The 25,458-nt window shown below is 41.6% G+C and overlaps 1 protein-coding gene across 2 annotated transcripts in view; it reads right to left on the minus strand.

Annotated features, from left to right (window-relative positions):
- vgll4b (vestigial-like family member 4b) overlaps positions 1 to 25,458 on the minus strand; it is a 34,842-nt gene extending 9,384 nt beyond the window's left edge. The window contains exons 1-3 of one of the 2 annotated variants that reach the window (XM_053432439.1): positions 25,171 to 25,458; positions 23,479 to 23,552; positions 2,982 to 3,207 (exon numbers count right to left, since the gene is read on the minus strand). In XM_053432439.1, the coding sequence (XP_053288414.1) occupies positions 2,982 to 3,207; positions 23,479 to 23,542 (290 nt within the window). In that variant the 5' untranslated portion in view covers positions 23,543 to 23,552; positions 25,171 to 25,458. Of the gene's footprint in view, positions 1 to 2,981; positions 3,208 to 9,949; positions 10,391 to 23,478; positions 23,553 to 25,170 lie in introns of those variants that run through there. The other variant, XM_053432431.1, reaches the window with a different exon arrangement.

The following is a 25,458-nucleotide window of genomic DNA, read 5'->3' on the forward strand; positions in this document are numbered from 1 at the left end:
AGCAACTTTTCATACTGTCCCATATAAAAAGTACTAATTTGGTTCATGCTTTTCCTTCTCTCATACAGTTGCACTTTAACACAATCTCATTAGACAACAGCGATAACTTGACTTTCCATCTTCCCGGCCACGGCCAATATCTAAGGTGTCAGGTGTCTGCATCTGTCAACACTCATTGAAAATATTACTGAACTCACAGACAAAGGACAACGTACGACACACACAACTGAATAACAACACACAATATTTAGCATTAGACCAGGTAAGCTTCAATGAAAACTGCCATTCAAGCAAAACATATGAGAAGGTATATTTTTAAAAAGAAGAGACTGAACACAAAAGCTTCACAAATGCAGGAAAAGTCAACATTGTGCAGAGCAATCCCTGCAGACAAAACACGAGCTACATAGACAGAGGCAGCTAAGAAAATCCAACAGCTATTGTGGTATCAGATAACAATCTCTGGATAGCTGAACTGTATGTATATATGTGTATGTGTGTGTGTGTGTGTGTGTGTGTGTGTGTGTGTGTGTGTGTGTGTGTGTGTGTGTGTGTGTGTGTATGTGTGTGTGTGTGTGTGTGTGTGTGTGTGTGTGTGTGTGGTGGGGGGTTACAGGGCTTCTTTCTCTGGTTTGCTTTCTAGCTTCTTCCCAAGAACTAAGTCCATCATTTTCAAATTACACCTAATCACTGTTCCTATGATTGACAAACAAGTTCAATGAAGCAGAGAGCTCATGCATGTTGAAAAAAGATGAGCCGACTGCAAAGTGCCCTCCAGTGTTTTCTTTTAGATGCTATTTTTAGCTTTGATTTCTTCTGTAATGACAACCGATCATTCTCCACTTTGGTTTAATCACTGTTCTTTGGACGGTCACAGCAGCTATAAGAAGGAAAGAACTTTTCAGAGGCTGACTCTGAAAGCAGGTTTTACAAGTAACTAAGCAGTTACGTTTGCCAGGGAAATAATCTCCCAGGAGAAACCTCAAACTAAATGACTAAAAATAATACGCAGTTAGGACGGCCCTGAGGTAAATAGGTTTCCAGCATGAAATGAAATATCCCGATGAAGCTATGTAGACTAGAAAGCCCTGAATTTGGATTTCAGTCAAATAAAGACTGGCTCTCCTTGGTTGGAGATTAACCTACAGTCAAATGACTTCAAGGTTATAGACAAAATGAAGAATAAATAAAAGGATCGGCTTATCGCATGTTATTCCCAGCACATATTCATGGTAAAATGAGCAAGTGTAAAAGAAACCACCACAGGCTTGTTTTCTTTCAATGTTGCATAAGTTTTATTTTTACAGAACCCAAACTTGCAACACCGACTGAAAGCTGATATTACAATAAGTCTGATTGTAACTTAGCACCCCAACTTAATTAATCAAATCCAACTTGTGATACACGAGTAGGAGGATCAGTGTGTGCAGAAGTCAACCGCACTGAGCATGAAACAAATCTCTCTCCAATATTCAACAATGACTGAGACCATGGACGAACACACCGAGTGGGAAGATGGATTTACTGCAGTGTATAATGTTAATTCTCCCACCACTGACACATACATAATAGAAAACGAGATGACTCTGCACAAATGTCACAACGCACAAGCTAATCCTTTGTTATGTGGGAGCCCAGAGTCACAAGACGAAGGACCAAAAGACCCTTCCCCTTGTTCTCCTTGAACAACTTGATTCAACAAAAGAAAACTCAAATTAAACTTGCATTAAGACTTGAAAATAAAGTTGTGTGTTTAGCTATGTTGAAAAGTTTGAGAATATACTTTACATAAGGGGTGATTATATTTCAGGAGTAGTTTGAGAAATAATGATTCTCCAATTAAAATCCATTTCAATTGTTGTGGTTTTAAACTTTTCATCGTGAGCAGAGAATCACCAACACTTGGCAACCATTTCAAATAATGTGTTCATACCTCTTCAATGTGCTTGCACAAAGCATTATAATCAATATATACTGACCCTGTTATATTACTACTGACGATATTTACAATGTGACAATTATTCATATTGTTTCATCACCTTGTCGAAAGTGGAGTTGGCCCTTACTCTTGTTGAGGGTGTCACACCTTGTTAAGCCCTATCAGACAAATTGTGTTTGGTGACAATGGGCTCTACAAATAACATTTGATTTATTGATGATGATTTATGTGTTTGCAGATGCTAACAATATTAATACAGTGCCAGTAACTGTGCTCTACAATTCTAGTGAATCCAGTGTACAGTTTATAGTGTTCTATTCTGTCACCTCACAGCCCTGTGAGTGACAAATAAGTGATTGTGATTAAATCAAGTGATATTAAAAAAGCATGCATGAAAGGCTGCACAGCTTTAACCTCATTGACTGGCTCTGCAATAAACAGAAGTGGCTGGAGTCCCATGATTGACTCAGTCAAACTGAGAGAACGAGGGGCAGAGAGAAACAGATCTCTGACACCAGTGCCTGAGCAGTCCTTCACTACCAATCAGCGCTACAGAATCTCTGGAATCTCTGGAAGCGGGAATGTGGGAACGCTGGAGATGTGAGTCATTTTTCTCTTGTGCAGTCCCTGTTTCCAAGCTTCCAGAGAGCTGCGGCTATAAGCAGAACATCGAGGAGCCAGCTAAACCTGGCATAGCACCCTGGGGTCCAAACTGGGACTTCTGAGAAGGCCTGCTTGTGCAAAGCTTTTACCAAGCGAGGACAAACACAAGGCCAACAGAAAAAAGAAAAAAACCTTCTTTTAAAAACAGCGAGATTTCTGTGTATATGAAGCCGCTAGGAGCATGGTGGCTTCTTCACAGGATACATTTTGTTTTTGTTTTAAAGGAGAGACACAGAAAAGAGAAGAAGTAGGGAATAGCATGTCCCTTTCCTTGCACCTCAGGAAATTAGTATCTGGAAAATAACTATTTCAAGGTCTGTCTGATGGATTTTAATAGAAGGTGTGCAAGTGTCTAGTCAGCCTCAGCGAATGTACTCACAGCTGTGCAGCAAACAGTCGGCTCATCTTTGCCACATGCTCGTTGTCGTCCATGTCGCTGTCCCCCTGGTCCCCATTCAGCTTCCTCTTGGTAGGGCTAATGGGAGGAGGACCTGTCCTGTGGCTGGAGATGGAGGAGGATGAGGACGATGATGACGAAGAGGAGGACGAGGACGAGGACAGGGACAAGGACTGGAGCCTGGGGTCCCCCCTCAAAGCTGCTTCACCTGAGGTTGAAGAAGAGCAAGGGAAGAAGAGATCTCATTAATATTTATAAAGACTATAAAAAAAGACAATTTCAATCATTTCAAACATGACTGAAACTGAAGAGATGGATGTGAAGTTGCTGTCAACTCATGTGCATTCAATTTAAATAGGCAGCATAGCCATAAATGTCAATTATAGTAGTTAGTCAAAATGATGGTATTTTCAAGTAGAAGGCGACTGTTTTATTGCCTCTTTAAACAGTGAGACCGCAAAAACTAGTTCATGACAGTGTTTTACTGTACCGGCTGTGCTTCAGCTCAAACTTTGGATTTTGTTGACATACAGTTTGCTGAGAGCGGCACAAACCTCTGCCATAAGCAGCAGTATCTGGTTGTGAATGTTTTGGAGGAAATAGTTGTGGATGGGTTCTGCATGTGTGTTTGTGTTGTGAACTATTTCTCTCTGCTTCCCTCCAGCCCCTGTTACAGAAGACCTACAGAGTGGTCGGGGAGTGGGAGTAAAAAAGCTTAGGAGAATCAGGGAAAACTACCACTGGCTCTGTCTCAGCACGGGGACTTTCCACTGCTTCAGCCTCATGTATCTGCCTGACGTTTCCCAAACAAAACATTAAGCTTGGATTCAAACTCCTATTACAACTCTCAGCTTTCTCTATAACAACTCCCATCCGAAGGAAAATAGGTTACTAACGCTAGACACCAACCCCGGCTGTAATGCAACATAAACTGGTTGTTCCTGTTTCTTTTAAAATAATTTTAAAATCAACCCCATACTAAGCTGCAGTGCTGATTATATTTTGGAGAAATATATATGTATTGAGTATTAATGTTGCAGAATGCACATCGGTACTGACAAGCAACACTGCAGAGACTTTAGCATTCAATCAGGGTTGATTTAAATCTTTGTGCTGCTTATTCTGCTATGCTTCACTGCTATGCTATGCTATGCTATACGTTATTTTTTTGTGTATTCTGCAGATTTAAAAATACTATTGTAAAGATAACATGGTGCAGTATGTTTACTGAAGACGGTTTCTGAGTTGCTTAAATCAACAGAGGAAGTAACCAGTAAACTAGTGGATAGTGGAGGAGCAAATAACAACTTTCAGATGCATGAGGTCATAGAAGCTGGGTACAAACCGGTTTTAACTGATCTGAAAACAGTACCATCCAGTCATTTAGAGGGCAGTGCCACACACACACACACAAAAAAGGCTTTGTAATGTAGTAAAAAATGTTCTCTATTCAACCAGAGTTCCCCATGTATGTTTAGTTTTCAGCTCGGCTTCAATAACACAGGAGCCTTCCTTCCTTTTCCCTCCCTGTCTCTCCGGCATGTTCCTGCTTGCTCCACGGTGTGCCATAGCAACAAGGGTGACATCATTGTTTTTGGCAGGACAGAGGGGTGGCAATAAAAAGATTGGAGAGTGTGACAGTGCACTGTCCAATCAGGATCCAGGACACATAACAGCTTTTCAGAGGTGCAGGAGTAAAGCGCTCAAGTGTATTCCTCTGCCAACATATAAAACATGAGGCCGAATGCAGTCAAACACTACTGACCTAAATGCAATTGAAATAATGCTAAGCTACTACTAGTTAGATACAACTAGCCTCTCTAAAACTTAACCAGCCCTGCAATACTTCATATGAACAATCATAGTCAATATTGTAATGTTCAGTTCACATGTTTACTTTTTAGAGAGGTGATAATGAGACTTTCAACAATGTATATATCTGTATCGAGATATGTGTGTGCATTAGTGTTATTGAATTGGCAAAGTGTAGCAGGATATGATAGGCACAGCGATAGACACAATAGGACTTGGCAATAAAACAATAAAAATGAGTTATCGCAAAATATAGTTAATCAATGGCAATAAACCTAAAGTCCAAAGTTTACAGATATATTGCTAATGCATCGTGCAAGCTCAGTGAGGAGATAAAACACCTCATTGTTCTACTTCAGATATGGAACATGTTAAACTGTTCACCAAGTGTTTGTCATTATTTGTGAGTTTAAAACCAGTCTACAGCCAGAACACAATGTGACGTTTATTGTGAGTAATATTGATATCTACTGATTTGATCATTTTTATGTTGATACAATTTAGTTTCGTATCATCTGGCCCTAAGAAAGTGCAGAACAGACAGCACTGAATGACAATGACTAGAAAGGACCAAAACAATGTGTGCAATTTTGTACAATTTACACCTCAAATCAAGAGAGACATGGGATAAAAGTAGAATTTACTGCACTTTGTATCTTGAATAATGGTTCAAAGCACAGTGGTTTACAGGCATATGGTGACTGTTTTACATATTCATTCAGTACATGAGTAGTAGATTTTTTAGTCTTGTTCAATCAGCAGACAATCAGAAGAAGTGCTGCATCAGAGACGTAAACTCTCCCCTCTGCTTTGCTAGTTCATTGGGTTCACATGATCAAAGCCTATTTGTCTTGACATGACTTCAAACAGCTCAGAGTCAGGATGAGATTGGATTACAAATGGAGGTGAACCTATCTGTCTCTCCAGCCCCCCCCCCCCCTTTTTTTTTTCTTTCATTCCCCCTTCTGATACTAAAAAAAGATGAGAGAAGGATCTCTGCTCTCTGCAAAACGATTATTTTGGGTTTCTCTGCAACATGAACTTGGCCCTGAGGGTTGTCTTTTTTTCCCTTAAGTCTATAGAGGTTTAGTCTTTAAATACTCTTCCAAGGAGGTTCCTGTCCGTGTTGTGTGATGTGATATCTCCGGATGTTAGATCGGTTTGATCTCTGACAGAGAGGAAAGGAGAAGAACCAAACAAACAGACAAAGGAGAGAGGCTGACAACAGTGCAGGGTTCTGAGGAGGTTTTCCATCTTGTTTATTTTGTGCTGCTCAGCAGCAAATGGGGACAGTCAGCATTCCCCTGCTAGCCTGTCACTGTCAGACCTACTACTGATAGTAGCTTTACAGAGAGAGAAGGGGAGAGTGGGAAAAAGAGATATAGATAAACATATTGAAAGACAGAGAACGAGAGATTACCACAGGGAAGTCAAAAAGTACATTTCCTCTAAACGAATCTGAGAGAAAATCCACTGCAACAATCTAATTCCAAAAATAAAATCACATCTTAATATTGTTGAGAAACCAAATGAATGGAAATGAAATGAGAGCTATTGTGATGCAATTTTATGTTGATGAACAAATCAATGAACTTTAGTGGTTAGTGGACTTAGTTTAATCCCTAGAACAGCCACTGCTACTGGAGGAGGTAGTTATCTAATTTTGCACTCCAGCCCTTCATTGCTGCCTAAATACAGGAACAGGTTTGTGTACTTTTATCTGTTAACATAAATTCTCAGAACAATTTTGAACATGCAAACTTACACCATATATCACATTGTGATGCATCCAGACACCAGACAGTGCAACACAAGGGGACAATGCTGCTTTTTCTACACCCTGACTTAAGAAGACTTAACAAATACAGACATAAAGTAATAGACAAGATAGATTCGATTGAATAGATCCTGTAGATGAACATCACAGTTTTCTTCAATCAACCAAACTTTGAAGAAAACAAAGACACTAATACTATACACCTCTTCAATTACAACAGCAAATGAAATGAATACCAAAGTCATGTGCCGGAAATGCCAAACAGGAAACTGGATAAAGATCAACATACTAATACTAAACTTTAACTGTCAATTAATCAGCCTAAAAGACAATAAGCAAAAATAAAAACTGTCCAATTTGTCTAATTTTCCTCAAGATTTTTTAAAGCATGGACAAGATTCTATATCTTCAACCATAACATTAAACCTTCCGCATGTATGAGTTAACTGGCTCTATGCCACAGCTTTAGTTGCTGGTAAATGATGACAATAGTGTGAGAGCTTTAGTATATAAAAACAGCTCTCAAGATGGTGTATCAGTATATATTTATCAGGGAATGTATTAGTGCTCATGCACACAATAAAAAGTCAGCAGACCCATAATAACACCAAGCTTCCCCAGCCCCTTCTTGCTTCAACGTGTTTGAACATGAGGGGCTTTTCTTTCATGCTTTTTACTGATTGGCCCTTCTCCCTGTTATTATAATCTTTGTTTTCTTATCATGAGGCACATGGAGTTACATTTTAGCTCAGTCAGCTAAAAACAACACACACAAAACCCAGAAAAACAAATAGACGGGCTTATCCTGCAGATATGAGCTTCCAGAGATAGATAAATAGTGTATTGTGTCTGAAATCATCATGTCAGAAGAAAGACACACAGAGTAGAGATGACATGGTTATAGATCGCATGGTTAGGTCCCAAGGGGTTGGTATTACCAGTTCAAATTGTCTAGATCTACCAGAGCAGGCAAAGGCGGAGCAGGCAACATGGGGGCAGGCAGTGACAGACACTTTTATAGCGTTCTAAGTCTGAAGTGTGGATTTATTTTGGTTTTATAAGAGTGCTGAAGGGAACTTGATCGAATATGTTCACCACGTTGGCAGAACATGCAAAGTGAAAATCACTGCTGAAGGAGCCAACAGGCAGGTTTACTTTGGCCTCAATGGACGCATGTACTGCTAGTCAAACAGCTCATCAATAATGTCAACTGAAGTTCTGTGTGTTACCTATTCTAGTGAAAACAAAATGTGCTGCTGTTTGCATTGGGTGTCGCCAGACTGTATGCACTCGCCCAAGCAACATAATTTGATAGTTTCAATTCCAGTAGTCCTTGATTTGGTAGTAAAAGTGTTACAGCAGGTGAAAGACTAAAGACTCCTGTGAAGCACTCCTCTGTATTCATGTCAGTTTGGCTCTTTGTAATCACAGTCACAGTCTGCTTACTCATTTTTTGTATATTTATTATTTGTGTATGGAGTCTTCATTGCATACAATCAAATTCCACCATCACACTGTGACTGCATGTGTGTGGTTGCGAAATAAAAATGATGATTGTAATGACAAGAATGTGTGTGTATAAGTACTTTAAGTACTATAAAAATTCTTTGAAAATACAGACAACCATAATAACTCTGATCACTATAACTGCGATATGAAATTTGTCATATGTTTTATCTGTTACCCGGAGTACATGCAAGTAAAAGCTACCACCCCCTCCTCCTTCACGCTTGTTATTTTCTTCACTGAGGTGGACGGGATGAAACCTGAGAAAGGTGAAGCTTTGCAGAGACACAGACCCCCCCCACCCCACCCCTCTCTGATTTGGCTTCTATCCCAGACCAGTGGTGGCAGGCGCTCTTATCTATCACTGCACAGAAGAGTGAGCTTTAGGCAAACCCAAGCTATAAAGTTCCCAGGAATGCCGTGTGTCCCCAAGCTGCTGAGCGGAACTCAGAGAGTAACATGCCCGAGAGCAAGAATCCTACCTGCTGTTTGCCAAACGGGAATAACAGCTAGACAACTCTTATTTTCCCCTCCAGAAACAATTTAAAAAACAGACACAAAACACCATTGACAGAGGCTTTTATCACATGCTCGATCACAGGAGAGCCCAGTGTGCTTCTGCAGGAACCCAGGAACTCATCTCTGTATTCATGACTTTGCAGATACATCTCTTTTGCATGTAAGTGCTCCTAACAAATTGTACAGGGCCATCAGCCTAAACTGCCACTCTACCTCTGACATGTCCTTGCAAACCTGGCAAAATGTGCATCTGCAACAGAAGTGCTTTTATAAGTTTATTATAGAGGGACAGAAAAAGGAAGACAATCAAGAAAATGCTTATTCTGGCTGCAGCTTTTACATTTTGTGCAAGTCTAGATTCACCCTTACTTACTACTATCAACAACCTATCACTATTTACAATCCAACCATTTCCTGAAAGATCCTCTGCAGGATTCTTCATTTGAAGAATGCAGACTCGCATGTGAGGCTAAAGTTAAGTTGTGTCAGTGCGGATTCAGTCGGACGTACTGCAGTGAAACCCAGGGACAGGACAGAGGAGCGAGCTGGTATTTTACTCGCAGGTCTGGATGATGATACACTGTAATGGCTGACACGTGAAAAGAGCAGGAGTCACAATGTACAACAGAGTCAGACACTTTGCAAAGATGTGGAAACTCCTGCTCCGTGTACATGACATAATAAGAAACCCTACACTGCTGCTGCTGGACATAACTCCAGTCAGCAGGGGAAGGAGAACCCCCTGGATTTATCGAAAGCCCACAGACAGATTTCTGGATCACAACACAACTCAGGCACACATTTCACCGCAGAGATCACAGGAGCTGACGTGAATACGAGAGAATCAGAGACACGCAGAGAGTCACACACAGGAGGAGAGCCGTGAAATCCACATATGGACAGACCGCAGGCTGTTATATCCGCCTGTGATCTCAATCATTGGCCGAGTCTTCCTTTGGGAAACTGACAATAACACAGGAAAAGCGATGAGAGAGGCGAGGAAACACACGCACAGTCCTCCAGCTAGCGAGCTAACAGTTAAAAGTGGGAATTTAAGCTAACGTTGCTAACTGTTTAAACTCCGCTCAGTGGTGAGCGTGGAGTTAAAACTGTAGAAAAAGTTATAGCACGTTTCAAAAAACGAGTTGAAACTTAACTAACTAACAAACATGTGGTTTTTAAAAACACACAGTTTCTCACTGGCGGGATGTGGGAAGTTTAGCAAAGTGACGCTGAGTGAAAAGTTTCGTCGCTAACGTGAAACTCCGCAGCCGCCTCCAACTTCTCTCCAGCGTAAACAGCGTCCACACAGCAGCGCTGCGTCACGGTGGTTTACCTTCGTAGCAGAGGATACCGATGTTGTTGTTCATCTTGTCCAGGTACTGGTAGTTCAACAGGTCCATTTTCGTGAGTAGCATTTATCGGCTTTTTAAACGAGAAAAAAAAAATAAAAGACCAGCTTTTCTTCTTCTTCTTCTACTCCGCTCGGTCAGAAAGCTAAAGGCCCAGCCTCCAACTTCAGTTTCCTATAAAACCCACTTTAATAATATTTTTTTTTTTAAACAGCGGAGAGGATCGGAGTCTGGTGAGTTGTTCTAGCGGAGTTCAGGAGAGTTTTCAGTGAAGTGTCGCGGTGGTGGAGAGCAGAATGGAGGGTAGAGCGTCAGTTGTCCTCACAGCCAGCTGTAAGTCGACTGCACTGACACGCAGGCTGAGCTCGGTATGACCGCACCACTGGTTCCTCTGTCTGTGCTGCCGCCGGGGGGGAGAGGGAGGGGGAGAGAGGTTGAGTGAGAGAGAGAGAGAGAAGTGGTGAGAGAGAGAGAGAGAGAGTAGGGGAGAGGCAGGGAGGGAGAGAGGGAGGGTGAGGGAGAGAGAGGGGGTGAGTCAGAGAGAAGGGGGGCAGAGAGAGAGAGAGAGAGAGAGAGAGAGAGAGAGAGAGAGAGAGAGAGAGAGAGAGAGAGAGAGAGAGAGGAGAGAGAGACACAGAGAGAGAGGGAGGGGGAGTCAGAGAGAAGGGGAGAGTGAGAGAGAGACACAGGGGAGAGAGAGTCCGAGAGGGGGAGACACAGAGTAGAGATAGAGAGTCAGATAGGGAGAGAGAGGGAGGGGGGAGACACAGTATAGAGAGAGAATCAGAGAGGGAGACAGAGGGAAAGACACAGAGCGAGCGGGAGAGGGAGAGAGAGAGAAAGAGGAGGGTGGGGGAGAGGGACACAGGGGGGGGGGGGGGGGGGGGCAGAGAGGGGGAGACACACAGGGGTAGAGTGAGAGTCAGAGAGGGAGAGAGAGACATGGGAGAGGGAGGGAGAGAGAGAGGGCCGGGCGCACTGGGCATGCTCCTGAAATCCCTGGAGCGCCTCAAATATCGCGGATGTTTTAAGCACAAGCTCAGCCGCTCCACACACATCCAGAGAGGAGGAGGAACGAGAGAATAGCAAGCTTTCCTTTTCTTTTCTTTTTCTAAATAGAAATATTCACATTTTACAACAATGTATGAAAGTTCAAGAATGGCCCAAACTGTGCATCCACAACAGAAGTGCTATTACAAGTTTATTACAGGGAGGGACAAGGTAAACATTGCATTCATGAAATGCTTTGCAGTGTTTGGTTATCGTATAAGTTTACATCAGATGCAGATAAGATAAGATAATCCTTTATAAGCTACGGAGGCCGAGAGCTCAACGCACTGCAAATTGAGAATGAAAAACCGTGCAAATTAAGAAAACAACTTTTGATGACCCATGAGCTGCAAAACAGTCACAACACATGCAAATACACGAAGTTATTGAAGTCTGCTTCTTTTAACTTTTATTTACATAGTTGTTTATTCAATGTCTTATTGTCTTCTTGGCTGTTCTCTTTTTTATGTGCCTCCCTTTATTTGATCTCTGTAGGTCTTTGGTCAACGTCTGTTGTTTTTCCAAACTTGGTTTCCAAATAACCTGACTTGTTGGGAGGCTCCTCACGTCTCTGTGGGAACAGAGAAGTGATGGCTGAGGATATTAGAGGTGCCATGAAATCAGTTAAGGTCACTATAACCTTATCACAAGGTGGTCGTGTTATTATTGTGATAGTACGAGAGGCTGTGAAGTTTGATAAGTTAGTACGTGAGCACAATGTAGGGAGATGAGAAACATAACAAGACAGAGAACAGGAGTGGGGACAACTTTTAAGTCAAGGTCCTCCCCCCTCTCTCATCTTATCTTATCTTATTTTTAAATGGTTTATGCATAATTTTATTGAAACTCAGCCCCCCCCACCTTATAATATAAACAAACTTTTCATTTATTTCTTCAATAAGGTGCTAAATTCTCAAGAGAATGAGAAAAGGCTAATAATTAAACTGTAGTTGTATAAAATGTTGTAAAAAAAACACAGCCTCCCTTCAATTTCAATGGCTATGAAGAAATAGGCCTATTGAGGTGTCTCACTTTTATAGTGGTTCTCTTCTGCCCCCTGGTGTCTGAGAAGGGCTTCACCCAGGGTTTGTACTAATTAAAGAAAAGGGACTGCTGTGGAAAAAGCAGGAGGTAAAGGGGATGAAAAGAGGTAGAGTTAAGTATAGCCATTGAATAGAATGTGAATATGACCGTCATCACATTACAGGGTTTGTGTGGAAAGGGAAGAGAGAAACCTCCTCTGGGTTTTTGGCAGAGGACATAATGAGCAGGGTGTGGTGGCGCTAACTGAGTGTGAGCTTACACACGAACACACATTTGCCATGTGAGTATTTTTCTGTGACACACAACCCGCAAACACTAAGCCCCGGAAACGAGCGACACCATGAAAGGTTCAGACAAAACGCTAAATGCTATGACCCAGTTTTTGAAACCCAAATTGATTATATTTTTAAAGCCAAAGAGAGGAAGAAAACAACAACAGCGGAGTAAAGAAAGCCTCATTAGTCGCCTCCTTCCTACTCTCAGCCTCAGGAAGAAAGCTACAGGGAGATAAAGCTTTCAAGGAGGTAGATTTACTTTCTTATCCACAGGTCAAAACCAGTATGGACGACATTTATCAGCAGACTGGCCGGGCCTTTAGTGAGTCACGGCTGCTTCACTGACTTCTGTCTCTCTAAACAGGCCAAAACCAAAGGATCCACATGAAAAACAACTTATACACACACTTCATCCGGCTCCACAAACACACATCATTCTAGCCACCTTCCCCTCTTCTTTCTTACACACACACACACACACACACACACACACACACACACACACACACACACACACACACACACACACACACACACACACACACACACACACACACACACACACACACACACAAAGGCCTCTACCCTCCTCCCTCCCGACGGCTCAGGACTAAGGAACATGCTTCTTGTCTCATTGGACGCCCATTGTTTCCAGTTTCACACACAACCAGGCTGAGCCGAAACAGAGAGTCCATTCAGTGCCGCTGCAGCCACCATAAAGCTGGAGCTTCATATTACGACACAGGTTTAAACACACATGTGCGTATGTTTACGCACATGTATGTCCATAAGGAGGAAGAGGCCTGAAAGTGAACTTCGCTGAACCAGATTATAATGTAACTCAATAACAACAACAGTTGGTTTCAGGAAGTAAAGTTACAGTCACTTCTTCTCAGGAAAAACCACAAACCACAAACAAGACAGCTCAACCAGTTTTCCAGGCAAGATCCATTGCTGTTTACACACCAGGTCAGGTTTATAGAGCCAAGAAGTCCTCTCAGTCATTTCGCTGGAAGATGAAATGCAGACTAGTGCCCCCTTATGGCTTTCAGAGACACTTGCCAACATTTGATGGATTTTCTCAAGACTTGAATTTAAATAGAATTGCTGCTCATTACCACCCCAGGTTGAAACAACTTTTACACAATAGTTTATGTCTTATTCAGACCAAACAAAGCAATAACAATAACATACAAATGTATTTCCAGCCATTGCTAGGACTATAAAGAAGTTTGATTTAAACTTTTCATTCAACTGGGTAAAGTCCCAACTGGGGTTAAAGCTTGACTGAAAATTGTTCCGTCTGTAACCACAAAATCAAAAGGCCAAGAGGCAATTCCACTACATGTTAAATTATTTAGCAAGGTGATAATCTCCAGTTTTTAATAGCAGGTTGAAGCTGGGTGATTTAACACCATACAAGCCAGTATGAAGGATAAGGCTAAAACGTAGTACTAGGTAAAAAAAGAAAGAACCCAGTGTAAACATGTTAATAAAGTCATGATGAATAAAGTAATTTCAAAAGATAATAATTTCAAAATGTTCATGTCATTTCTTATCCTGTCCTATTTAATAGTGAACCAAGGCTTGATTTTGTCAGTGTTTGTATCTGTTGTGTACATTGATCCAGTGTTTTGCCTGTGGTGTCTGCTTTTACGTTAACGCACACATTTGTCCTTCAGTTATCACAGAATCCTGACTTAGAATTTACTCATAAAAAGGAAAACAAGCTCTCTGGCACAGTGTCTTTGTTCTGGCCTGGGAGTAAGATTGAATAACTATACTAAGGAGATTAATGGTTACACAACAAATTGGTGAAATTCCACCTCTTCCTTCCATATGGACAAGTTCTTACACATATCTTGGCTAAAAGCCTTTTCTGTTTTCTGCAGCATGACTCAGGATTAGAAGTGTGAAGCTGAAGAGCTCGCCGTCAGGGCTGATGACCAATACTGATATCAGCCATAGGAAAGAGCAGGCTGTGGCATCACCCCTTTTAGGAAAATGTGAGTGTCTACATGATGTAACACAAACTTTCATGTTAAAGCCTGCACACTTTGATTAAATGAGCTGGTTTATACAATATCCATGTATTGCATTTATCTAGATTGGACTGACAGAAGATGTGAGAAGCAGGATTTTTGCTAAATTGGAGGAGGTAGGTATCCTCTACGAAGCATACAATTTAAAAAGTAACACAAGTGCAAGTGCTGCAGTTTGTTATTATTTTACTCCCTTGTTGTTGTTTTTTGAAAAAGAGGAGCTGTACACGGAGAGGACACAATAATATATGACTTCCACAAGTTCCTGTATATACCTGACCTGGACAGTTTCCTTCTGCTGACTCTCTCTGTGAAATGCAAACTTCAGATAATGTACAGATCCAATTTACATTTGAAAACAGCATTACAGGCTCCAATTAACCTTGGGTGCATCTCTTTGGACTGCGGAAGCAGGCCTGAGGGACCTGACAAAATAAATTGTGCTTCAAGTTAGACCCTGGTAATCAGGTTTGAATAATGCTCAGTAATTATTTTTTGCGCACTAACTGACACGAGTAAATGATCCACAAGTGCACCCACCCACACATCCATCTTTCATGCACTGGAACCCTCTATTAACGCTGCTCTCCCACTCATCGGCCCTCTAACGTCCCTGCAGGCCTGTTTATTTATTTGTCTGATCTGTCAGGACGAGGCACTGCCAACCTACTTCATCTCCTGTGGTGTCGTGTTTCTCTTTCGGAACAGGTCTGGGCTTCTCTAGGGAGTGGGTGTGTCTGGATAACAACACGGCACAGGGCAGGTGGTGATTCATCCTAATGCTTTATTAACACACTCCGCTGTTGTGACACAAACACTGGCAGACCAAGAGACCAAAGGATGATGGTGGAGTGTAATACGCAAGAAAACATTTAACTCGGTGAGAGTCGTTCTGTTTATTTACTTATCGTAGTGAAGGAGCTTTATGCCCTAAAGGAAGACAAACGTTGGCCTTAAACTTGAGTAATATCATGATCTTGACAAACCACGATGACAGAACAACTCTCACCGGGCAGAGAGCAAAGGTCAAGTCCTTGATTACTTTATGTCACCCTCTGTTGACATACCTACGGCATTACCAGCTTTGTTTACATAATGACATAATGGAATTGGGAAGGTTCGTCCCTTCTGAAATGTGTTGTCTCAGCTCCTGGTATCAGGGTGAACTGTGACTACGGCACAAACCTGGAGGCTGTAAAAAGCTTTGATTACACGTGATGTCTGGTTTCTGGGAGTGTTTGGATGACAGCCTCCTCAGCACTTGCTCACAGTGAAAGGGAAATATCAGGTTGCTGCACTAAAACAATGATAACGACAGGTGATTGTGTGGAAACGAAGCTATGCTGTCATTTCCCACCTATGTGATCTCGCACATCTTACCTACTGTGGCTATGCTCTATTTCAACCATAACTAATTTTGTGCCTAAACTGCCATACATTTAATTATGCCTAATTCATAGGTGAATCTGTAATACAATATTTCTCTAGAGCAATGTTTCTTGAGGTGACATAAAGACAGACAAAAGATACATTTTCCAGAGTTTATCTTTTGATAGATTGTTTGGGTCAGACACATTATCACTATGCAACTGTCATGAACATTCAGGTGAGGGGGGAAAACCTGCATAGAGCAGGAGGCAGGACATGATGTACTATTGTATTATTCTGATGCAGAAAGAACAGTGTTTTTGTTTACAGCACATTAACACTATGTGTATGGCTCCTCTCTTTAATCCTAAACTACTTGTAATCTTGCAGCTTTGTGCCCGCCTCGTGTTAAAAACATCACCATCGGTACAAACATGTAGACACACACATTATCTGACGTTGATATCAAGGTCGGCCTATGTCGTTTCCAATATATCACAAACAGATCTCATTCCTGGTAATGAAAACTGATCGCCGCCTTCAATTACGAACGGGGACCATGACAACATTCTTGCCGAGCTAACAATTAGCTGGTAGCAAACTGACTCCGGGGGGCTTATCATTTATTGGCCAGGACTGATCCTACAGAGGACAGCAGGCCCTGTGCCACTACCACTCGAGTTCTGCATCTGTGCCTGGATCACAGCCTCACTGTGCTCAGATGTCTTCAACACAACCTTATCGCTGGATGCCGAGGATACAAATACTACACATAATTTTCTTAGAGGAGGTATTACGATGTACCACCATTCCTTTCTACTTCAATCTTAAATCAACTGTCTCCACTCAAAAAGAAAACGTTGTAAATCTCAGCCATAATAATTTCTTTGCACAATAAAGTCTAACATTTTCTTTAAGAGAGCCAGTGCAATCCTTTTCCATTGAATTCTGAGTAACTATGGTGAGTGCTATCAAAAAGAGAGGAATTTAAAGTATGTGTGGTCAGTGCAGCTCCGAGAAAGTTCCCCCAGTGAAGCAGCAGAGCTGGTATGGGACCAGCGAGCGTGGCATTTACTGAGAGGGAAATGTTGAAGAAAAGCTGCTTTGACCCGGGCGACTGACTAATGACTATTTAACGCAGACTCTTGTTTAGACAACTTTGATGAACAAATGACTTTGGGAATCTCCTGCTATGCAACAGCAAAAAAAAGGTTTTCATCAGAGTATATGACCTTTAATATAATAGTATTATTTAATCTTTGCCCGTCTGACCAATCTTGTCACTGGCAGAAGTAGATGGGGAAGTGTATCTGAAAAGCATGAGGCCGTGCGACTCTCCCCAGACCAAGAGTGATGGTGGCCACATGGAATTCAATTTGTCATATCAAATTTGGGAGAAAATAAATCACTTACAGCAACACAATGCTGTTTTATTTTGATCACATAACAGTTTTTAAATCATTTTGATTGGGCACAAATGTAATAATAGAGAGAATGGCATCTCTGTCATTGCCACAGCGCTGCTAGTAAGCCTATACGGCACCATGTAACTCAGCTAAAGGTCAAATAAAGCTTTGCATTTCTCGAGAATTGCTCATCTTTTCGTCTTCACATTTGGCATGTCTATGGTTAATTACCCAAGAAAGTGCAATATTGAATTTTGTGTGATTTATACATGCGGTCTTTACTTGCTGCTCAATTACTGCAGGTCACTTTTACAGTCTCAGAAAGAAAGCAGCATCTCCACAGGCCAAACAACAGCTCGTTCAACAGACAGGTTTACAACAGACACTAGTTTATATAAAGTCCTGTTACATTTCTCTACCTTGTAAGTCAATGTGGTCCTTTGGCCTCTGAGGTTGCTGGTTCCTTTTCCACCAGTTTGTCCACAAATGTGTGTACCACTGTCCATGGAGAGGCTCAACTTTTATATTCAACAATGATGAGAAGTCGAGTTGCACCTCTGACCTGTAGCGGGACCGCGAGTGTAACCAGGAGCCATTCTTACATTATGTTACAATAATGTTTATGCCTTAACATAAATTAAATAACAAAAAGCTGGTGAGAGGAAATCACCAGATATTTAAAGTAAAAAAAAAAAATTTGGGGAACCATGCACAATAATTACTAGTCTATAAATGAGCATTTAGAAGAAAAACAATGAAAATGTAGAAGTGTAAAATATAAAATCTGTGTGAAGAGAAAAACAAGGATAAATTGTATTTAACCCCGTGACTCGGTGCAGTGACCTTTCCACATCTGAACTCGTGACCAGTGGCGACCTCTTGCCCCTCGAGTCTTAATGGCCGCTCGCTGAACCACAGCACTAACAAAGCAGTGACGATGACGCAAGTGCCTGAGTGAGTGTGCGTGTGTGTGTGTGTGTGTGTGTGTGTGTGTGTGTGTTTGTTTGTGTGAGCTTGTGTGAAGCAGTCAACAGAAACTTAAGTAAAAACAGCTGAGGCTTATGTAAGTAGAGGGACAGAATGAAGAAGTGGAGGAGGGTGAGACACGGCAGACCGACTGATTGTGGAGCAGGAAGTGACGGAAAGAGACTGTCCCATGTCCAAAGGAGGTTTTCCTGCCCCTTGGGTCAGCACTTCATGACTTTCTCTATATGCAGTTTAAGGGGTAACGACCAGTGAGCTGAAGGGACAACAGGGGACCCGGGCCTGTTACAACCCTTTCAGCCCACGTCCAAATTGTGTCAATAAAAACTAAATTAATAAATAATCAAAATATTCATTTCTCTTATGAGACTTCATTTTCTGACCAGGACCAGTGAGGGGCAAAATATATTTTTTGTCAAATTCCAAATGATCAACAGCTCAGGTTTGTAATGTAGTAGCCATTTAATTTGTCCAAAAGGAAACTTAAAGCAACCAATCATATTTATCCTTATCTTATCAGTTATTTTGTAAAAAAGAAACTCGATAAATGGATTCCGCTTAAATCCCAACAGAAATCCAGACACACATTTATAACACATCAACAAAGCAGCATCCTGTAATATTTGAACAAATCAGTCCCCATTCTAATAAGCAGTTGGATACAGTATTCCTGTATGTGGAAAGTTCGCTTTGTGTTTCCTTTCAGTCAAATCAAGGTTGAACTTTGTGTTATAAGAAAACTACTATTTTCATATTATGCAAACACAAATGGAACTAGAAAGGCACTCAGTAGAGTAATCTCGTCCATTTTGTCCCCAGGCCAAACCCTTCCACTAGGTTTGGTTGAAATGTGCCACAGCTCGGGAAGTTTTGCCTGTGAGGATTTTAACCCTGATTTGAGCAACACTGTAAAAGAAGATCATCAATTGCCAACTCTACCTCAAAACACACTATCTCTGTTGTGACTCGCTGGGAAACATGGAAATGCAAGATCCGCATCACGTGTTAAAGTACACGTTTTCTTAACATTCAAATCTGTCAGAAGCCCGGAGAGGCCGGAGGGCAAATCCATCCTTGCTGAAGAGGTTCCAGACACACACACCCAAAAACCAAACCCACCCTACCCGCGGGCATCAATTTATGGTAAAATTACCTCCCACCTAGAATCCTGGTTGCCTCCAGTATGATTTAGTGAAAGTGCCGTGATGCAACATCTCCGATTTCACTTTCAGTGTTAATCTGAGTAAACACCATCGAGCAGAGACAAGCTCTGACGAGTCTCGACTGCCCACTTACTGAGAGGAGTACCACGCCACAGTGTAAAGGTATGATATGAAAATCTGTACCACATCAAAACGTCTACAAACCACAGGACCTTTGTTAGGTAGTCTGTTTGTGTACTTGTTTCCAGCCATTTTCCAATCTAGGGACATCAATACTTTAATCACGGTTACAGTCCATTTGATTAGATTACCTGTCAATGGCATCATATTCCCTCAATCATGACGTTTCACCTCGCTTTTTGATATCATCAAATAACTAAATAAAACCAAACTTGATTGAAAAATTTGGACTTGCACTATCCACTACCATGGAATAGGCACAAGTTATTACCTACTGTATACAGCAGTCAGCCACCAGATAAATTACATTTTAATACCCAATAGTGTTGCTGCCTTTTTTTTGTTCTATTACAGCAGCTCAGTAACAACTTGAGGAGAATGTGATGAGGATGGAAAATTTCTTTTTGAAAAAAGGATCCACACACTGATCAATATTTCAAATGATTATAAATCAATGGATAAGTAGGATTGACTTCATCAGACATTAACTATTCTCCGTCCTCTTGGCTTTGGCAGCACAAACAGTCTGACGTCACTTCGTGTTGACACTGAGTCAGCTCTATGGGGATATTAACGACTCTTATCTTCCAGTTATCTTCAATCACCTGTCTGTCTGAGCCGTAGCCAGTGCATGATATATAGTGCAGAAGAGTCTGTTCTAGCAGACTGCTTCCTCCTGACTGAAACCCTGCCTCAGAGCTATAGGAAACTCTAACAATCAGCGGGGGATTCTGTGTGTGTCTGCGATTGTATGCGTTCTCTCTAAACAAACAAGCTGTATCACAGAGTACAGAACTAGAGTAGAGGGCACCGTGAAGATCTTAGTCCAACCACCTTCTCCTGGCACTGCAGCTTCTTTTGTTGTGGTTCCTGTCAGAAACAAAAGGGCCCTCAACCACCGGCCGTCCTCGGAATGACTGTCTGATCCAACATCCATGCAAACGACAATATTTGGATTTGTCCCTGCAGCTGAGTCTGCGCCTGCAAGCCACATTGTTTAAGGTTGATTTCAAATACAGGTTTGCTTCCAGGAAGGGTGGAGCACTATGCAAGATCTTCCAAGCAGCCAGCAAAATTGCAATGCGGGGGTGATGGAGAATTTAGCTTTTCTACACACTGACTATTATATCTAGATTTCGGCACTACTCTTATTTGCATCATTAAACTATATCCAAGGTCTGGACAGTTTCAAAAAGACCTGTTGAACACAAACAGCTTGTCCTCTAACAGGAAGGTGAGCGTTCACTAACAGTGTGTGTTTGTCTCTGTGTGGGAGAGAGAGTGTTTACTTCCTCTGCGATCACGTCATATTATTGGATCTAAATGGAAAAACCTTGACGTGTTCAACATCTCTGATCTGTGATTCCCATCGTTCACTTCATCCACTTTGAGTGAAAGTCTTTAGAGCCGCTAAAATCAACATCTTTATTGTAACGATGGACCAAATGATGTAAGAAAGAAGTCACTCACACACACGGTGACATCGAACACATCTTCAAACAGGGTATAAACAACATAAGTCAGTCTTGGAACAGAAATGACGTACTGAGCGGGGGAAGTGAGATCCGATCCCAAGTGGTCATCAAATCTCTAAGGACAGATGTTATTACTGAACAGGTCCATAGTGATGAACCTATGTTTGTTTCCACTGCTCCTAACTGGCCAAAATAGCAGTTATTGCTGAATTAACATTAACATTTCATATATATACAAATGTCCCTGTAGTGGGAACTATACAGTGGCTAGTGGGGATAAACTAAAATCAAGTATAATATGTGCAAACTCCATGATTTGTTTCTGTTGGAGACTTTTAACCAGTAAAAAAAAGAAATATGTTTTAAAAGGTGCTCAGTCAGGAATGATGACATTTTAATAAAAGCAAATGTTTTCCTTATTCAAAAAGTATAAATTGATCTGGGCCAAGACAAACTATTCTATTTCAGGACGGTAGTACATTTCTTTTCATTTTATGGCCACGCAGAGGGACCTTGTACCAATACACTACTCATGGGCTGTAATTCAATTCCCCTCAAGGTAGCATTTGTTTGCTTTCCTGAGAAATTCATCTCCCACAGCGATGAGCTATCTGCAAGGCTGTAGTTGGTAAAAAAAAAGGGAACAATGCTTTTCATTTTGATTTGTAAATGTCGTGAACTGCAGAACTGGCCCTGACAAGCCTCGCTCTGTCCCTGTGAGTTTAAACTGCTGTTCTGGAGGCAGGCCTGAGCCTCTCCCTGTTCTGGGGCAAGTGCTCCGGTGTCAAGTGCTGCATACACATTAGAAAGGTTTGTCACAAATGCAAACAAGCAGGCAGCGGTTACTGGCTGAGCTGCCTGTTGGTCTGGTTGCTGACAGGACTAACCATGGTTAGTGTGGCAGACTAGCTGGTTGGTTGACTAGCTAAGTAGGCTGACTGGCTCACTGGTTCCACCTCTTTTTTTTTACAGCGCTATTGTGGAAACGGGTCGAGTGAATTGTCTTTGGACAAAGAGGCCATGCACGACCCACAACAAAAAGTGACATGAGTGCAGGGGCAAAAACAAAAACACTGCAGGGGAGCGAGGGAGCAGAGGAGGAGGAGTGGAAGGCTCCCATGCCATTTTGCACTGAAGTGCAAGGAAGTTGATATTCAGCTCATTTAGGTCGAAGCATTATGGGAACAAGCTGGAGACAGTGGAGAGGTTACAGCTGAAACTCTAAATACTCTCTGTCTCTCAGTACAACAAACAACACAAATGATTATTATTAGTTCCTGTATATAGATTTGTGAAATGGATTTAACAGCAAACTTGCACTTTTACTAAATTACACATATATGCTTTTTCTTAATGGATTTAAATGCATTATTTGCCTCTTTTTAAGAATTCAAACTATGGCTCAAGCTGCCGATTTAGTATCTTTAAAGCAAATGTAAAAAAAAAAAAATTGCCCACTAGACTACACAACTCTGCACAGGCCCAACAGTCCCCCTTATGAAACCACATGTTTATTATCTAGATCCAGATTTTCAATTTGAATCGGCACCGAATTTTCAGTCCTGACAGTTTTTTTTATTAAGATCCATGAATTCATCTCTGAGAAATCACAGACAATGTTGAGACACAACCTCTCACAATGTGGAAGAAAGTGAAAAAACAATAACCTTGATCCAGATTCAAAATTGTATGCATTCCTCCTTGTGCCATGGTCGACCCCGCCACTAAATGTCATGGAAATCGGTTTGGTAGTTTCTTTGTAATTTTACTAACTCCATAATAAATGCAGACGAAAACATAACCTCCTGGCCTTTTCACTATAAATTATAGATTAAGTGGTGCAAAACTACAAAGCAATCATTAAATACCTGACACATGATCTGCAAAGCTTATGCAGAGAAAGGTGAAAACACAAATAAACTACACCACATTTATTATCAGTGGTATCCGCTGAATGTTAAGTGTCCTTGGAGGTTTCACCAGCTCTGGGGCCTGCTGGTTGCAGGGACCTGCTGAGAGGGATTGGCCGTTTCTCCTTAATCTGGGGAGGAATTTATTTTTACAGCAACGCCAGAAGTCTTTAGGAAAGGAGGAAGGAAAAGGTAGAAGAAGATGGAGCAGGAAAAGAAAAAGTGAGGCAGGTGAGACTGAGGAGGAACTGACAAACACATGATGATGGACAGATATCAACGAGACAAAAAGTTAAAGTTAGAGAGAGAGAGTGAGAGAGAGAAACATCCCACCCTGTCTCCAGTGAAAGCCGGTTAACACTGCAGGCCAACAGCTGGTTAAAAAACCAGTGTCGGCGGCAGTTGGTCTTATTTGCCTGAGTATCTACAACTGCAAAGCTCGCACCGCACAAAGACGCCTATTGTCTTGTGTCAGCAAACAGGGCCGCAGCTTACAACTCAACATAATGTTGCACTTCATCAATATGTAACGCGACGCTAATCATACAAATCATTTGTCCACAAGGCAGCCTTTGACGGCACAGAAACAAAAACCGAAGTTGTGAGAAAAACTTACTCTCTTCTTCGGTCGCGTGAACGAATGATGCTGCTCTCGACAGAACATCCAGTGGTGTCTCCATGCTGGGACGCCTGCAGGACAGAGGGGAGGGCACTGAGTTCAACATGTAGTAGGCTTTAATCTGCATGTGGCAGTTTGTACAGAAACTGAATTATAATTTGGTGGATGTCACATTATTAGGAACCTTAAAACTGTTCCAGGAGGTCCCAGGTTTTAAGGTGTAAGTCATGAAATTGAGATTTAAGTTTTGTTCAATGGTGCCAGTATGATAACTGACTCTGTACAAACGTGGGCATGTTGGTGAGTTAAAGATCAGAAATCCAGAATAGGTAAAATAGAGAGTGAAATAGACTGAAATAATCATGCTTATGTCTGCTGTTTTAATTATTGAATATTTTTATGCCGCCACACAACTTTGAGACGATAACGGGAAGGCTACATTACATCCATTACTTTAAAGTATCTGAAAATTGCTTCAGAGCTACAAATAACAATCATTTAATATATTCACAATACCCAGCGATCTGCTGGTTATTTTCTCAATTCTAGGATAAATTAGTTGGTCTTTGCATAGTGAGATGAAAACCGTAAGATGCAATATCAAAGTCTTTCAATGGCTTGTTTGGTCCTATAAACAGTCCAAAATTCAAACTTATTCACTACTGTATCAACATGAACAAACATTACTTCTCATTTGATATGCTGGAACCAGATAAAGTAAATTCCTAAAACAATTCTGAATAGTTCAAATTAATGAATCCTCTATAAACTGACCATTTGATTAACCATTGCAGCTTTAAACCCCATTAGCAGTCACAACATTGAAACATCCATCATAATGAGGATATGACTGTACAGGTGCCAGTCTGCATTACGACCTTCTTTACTTTTAATGTCTGTTTGCTTAGGACACAGTTTTTGAAAGTTGAGTAGCATTCTGTGGCTTCTTACGTCACTACTCCGCTCATCGTGACCTTCGTGCGATCTTTGGACTTTTTTCCTAAACTTTGTTTTCGCATATTTAGGATTGTTGTGCCTCGGTGTTGAGGCTTCAGACTCAGCTCCGCTATGAACGCTATTTCAGATTAAAAGAAAAACTCTTCAGTTTTTTTTTCACTGCATTCCTCAAATGCCAACTCTCATTTCTCCAGGGACATAGCAAATACTACTCGTGCACCGTAAGAGTAAACAGAGGAAACTTCTGTGGAGACTCAAAGTGAAAGTGGTCATATTTAGCAGCAAGTGCATGCGTCCATTTTTCTTTATTCCCAGCGGCAGCCGCAGCTACCTTGTGACAGTGTTTACACCAGCCCGACTCCCTGCTTCCTTATCACTGACACGGAGCTGCAATTGATTTAGTGATCAGGTTTCATTTCCTCCTGCTCGCACGTTTAAATGTGCAGAGACAACAACATGTCCCGGATCCGAGCAGGAGAGAAAGCATGTGGCTTCAAGTAGGAGGAGGAGGAGGAGGGTGATTCTTGACGTGAGAAAGTTTGGAAAGCCGTGAATGAAATTTCAACAAGCACCCTCCGTAGATTAACACGGAGACGATCTATGTTAATGTCCGCACTCTAATTATCTAAGCTGGAGATTTCTTTGGGGGTTAAACTGGCCCCCGAGATGAAGAGCGCACCCTCCTCATCCTGGAAACAGCGTTTAAGTTCTTCATGTGTGAGCAGCACTTACCTCCTTCGAGAGCCACTTTGGTATCTTCCACACCGGAGATAAAACAACAAATAAAAATAGAGATAATTCCTCACGCGACAGAAAAAAGAAAATCCGCGGCAAAAACCAGTCCGCTGCGACGGAAGACAATAGTTACAGAGCTGTCGGGACTAAGTTGGTTGTAAACGAGGAGGAGGAGGAGGGAGGAGGGAGGAAGGAGGGAGGGTGAGAGGAGGGGGAGGAGGAGAAGGGGGAAGGGGAGGGAAGGAGGGAGTGAAGGAGGGAGGAATGCCTGGAATGATGGAATTC

Source organism: Pleuronectes platessa, chromosome 2, assembly GCF_947347685.1.
Source record: "Pleuronectes platessa chromosome 2, fPlePla1.1, whole genome shotgun sequence".
NCBI lineage: Eukaryota > Metazoa > Chordata > Actinopteri > Pleuronectiformes > Pleuronectidae > Pleuronectes > Pleuronectes platessa.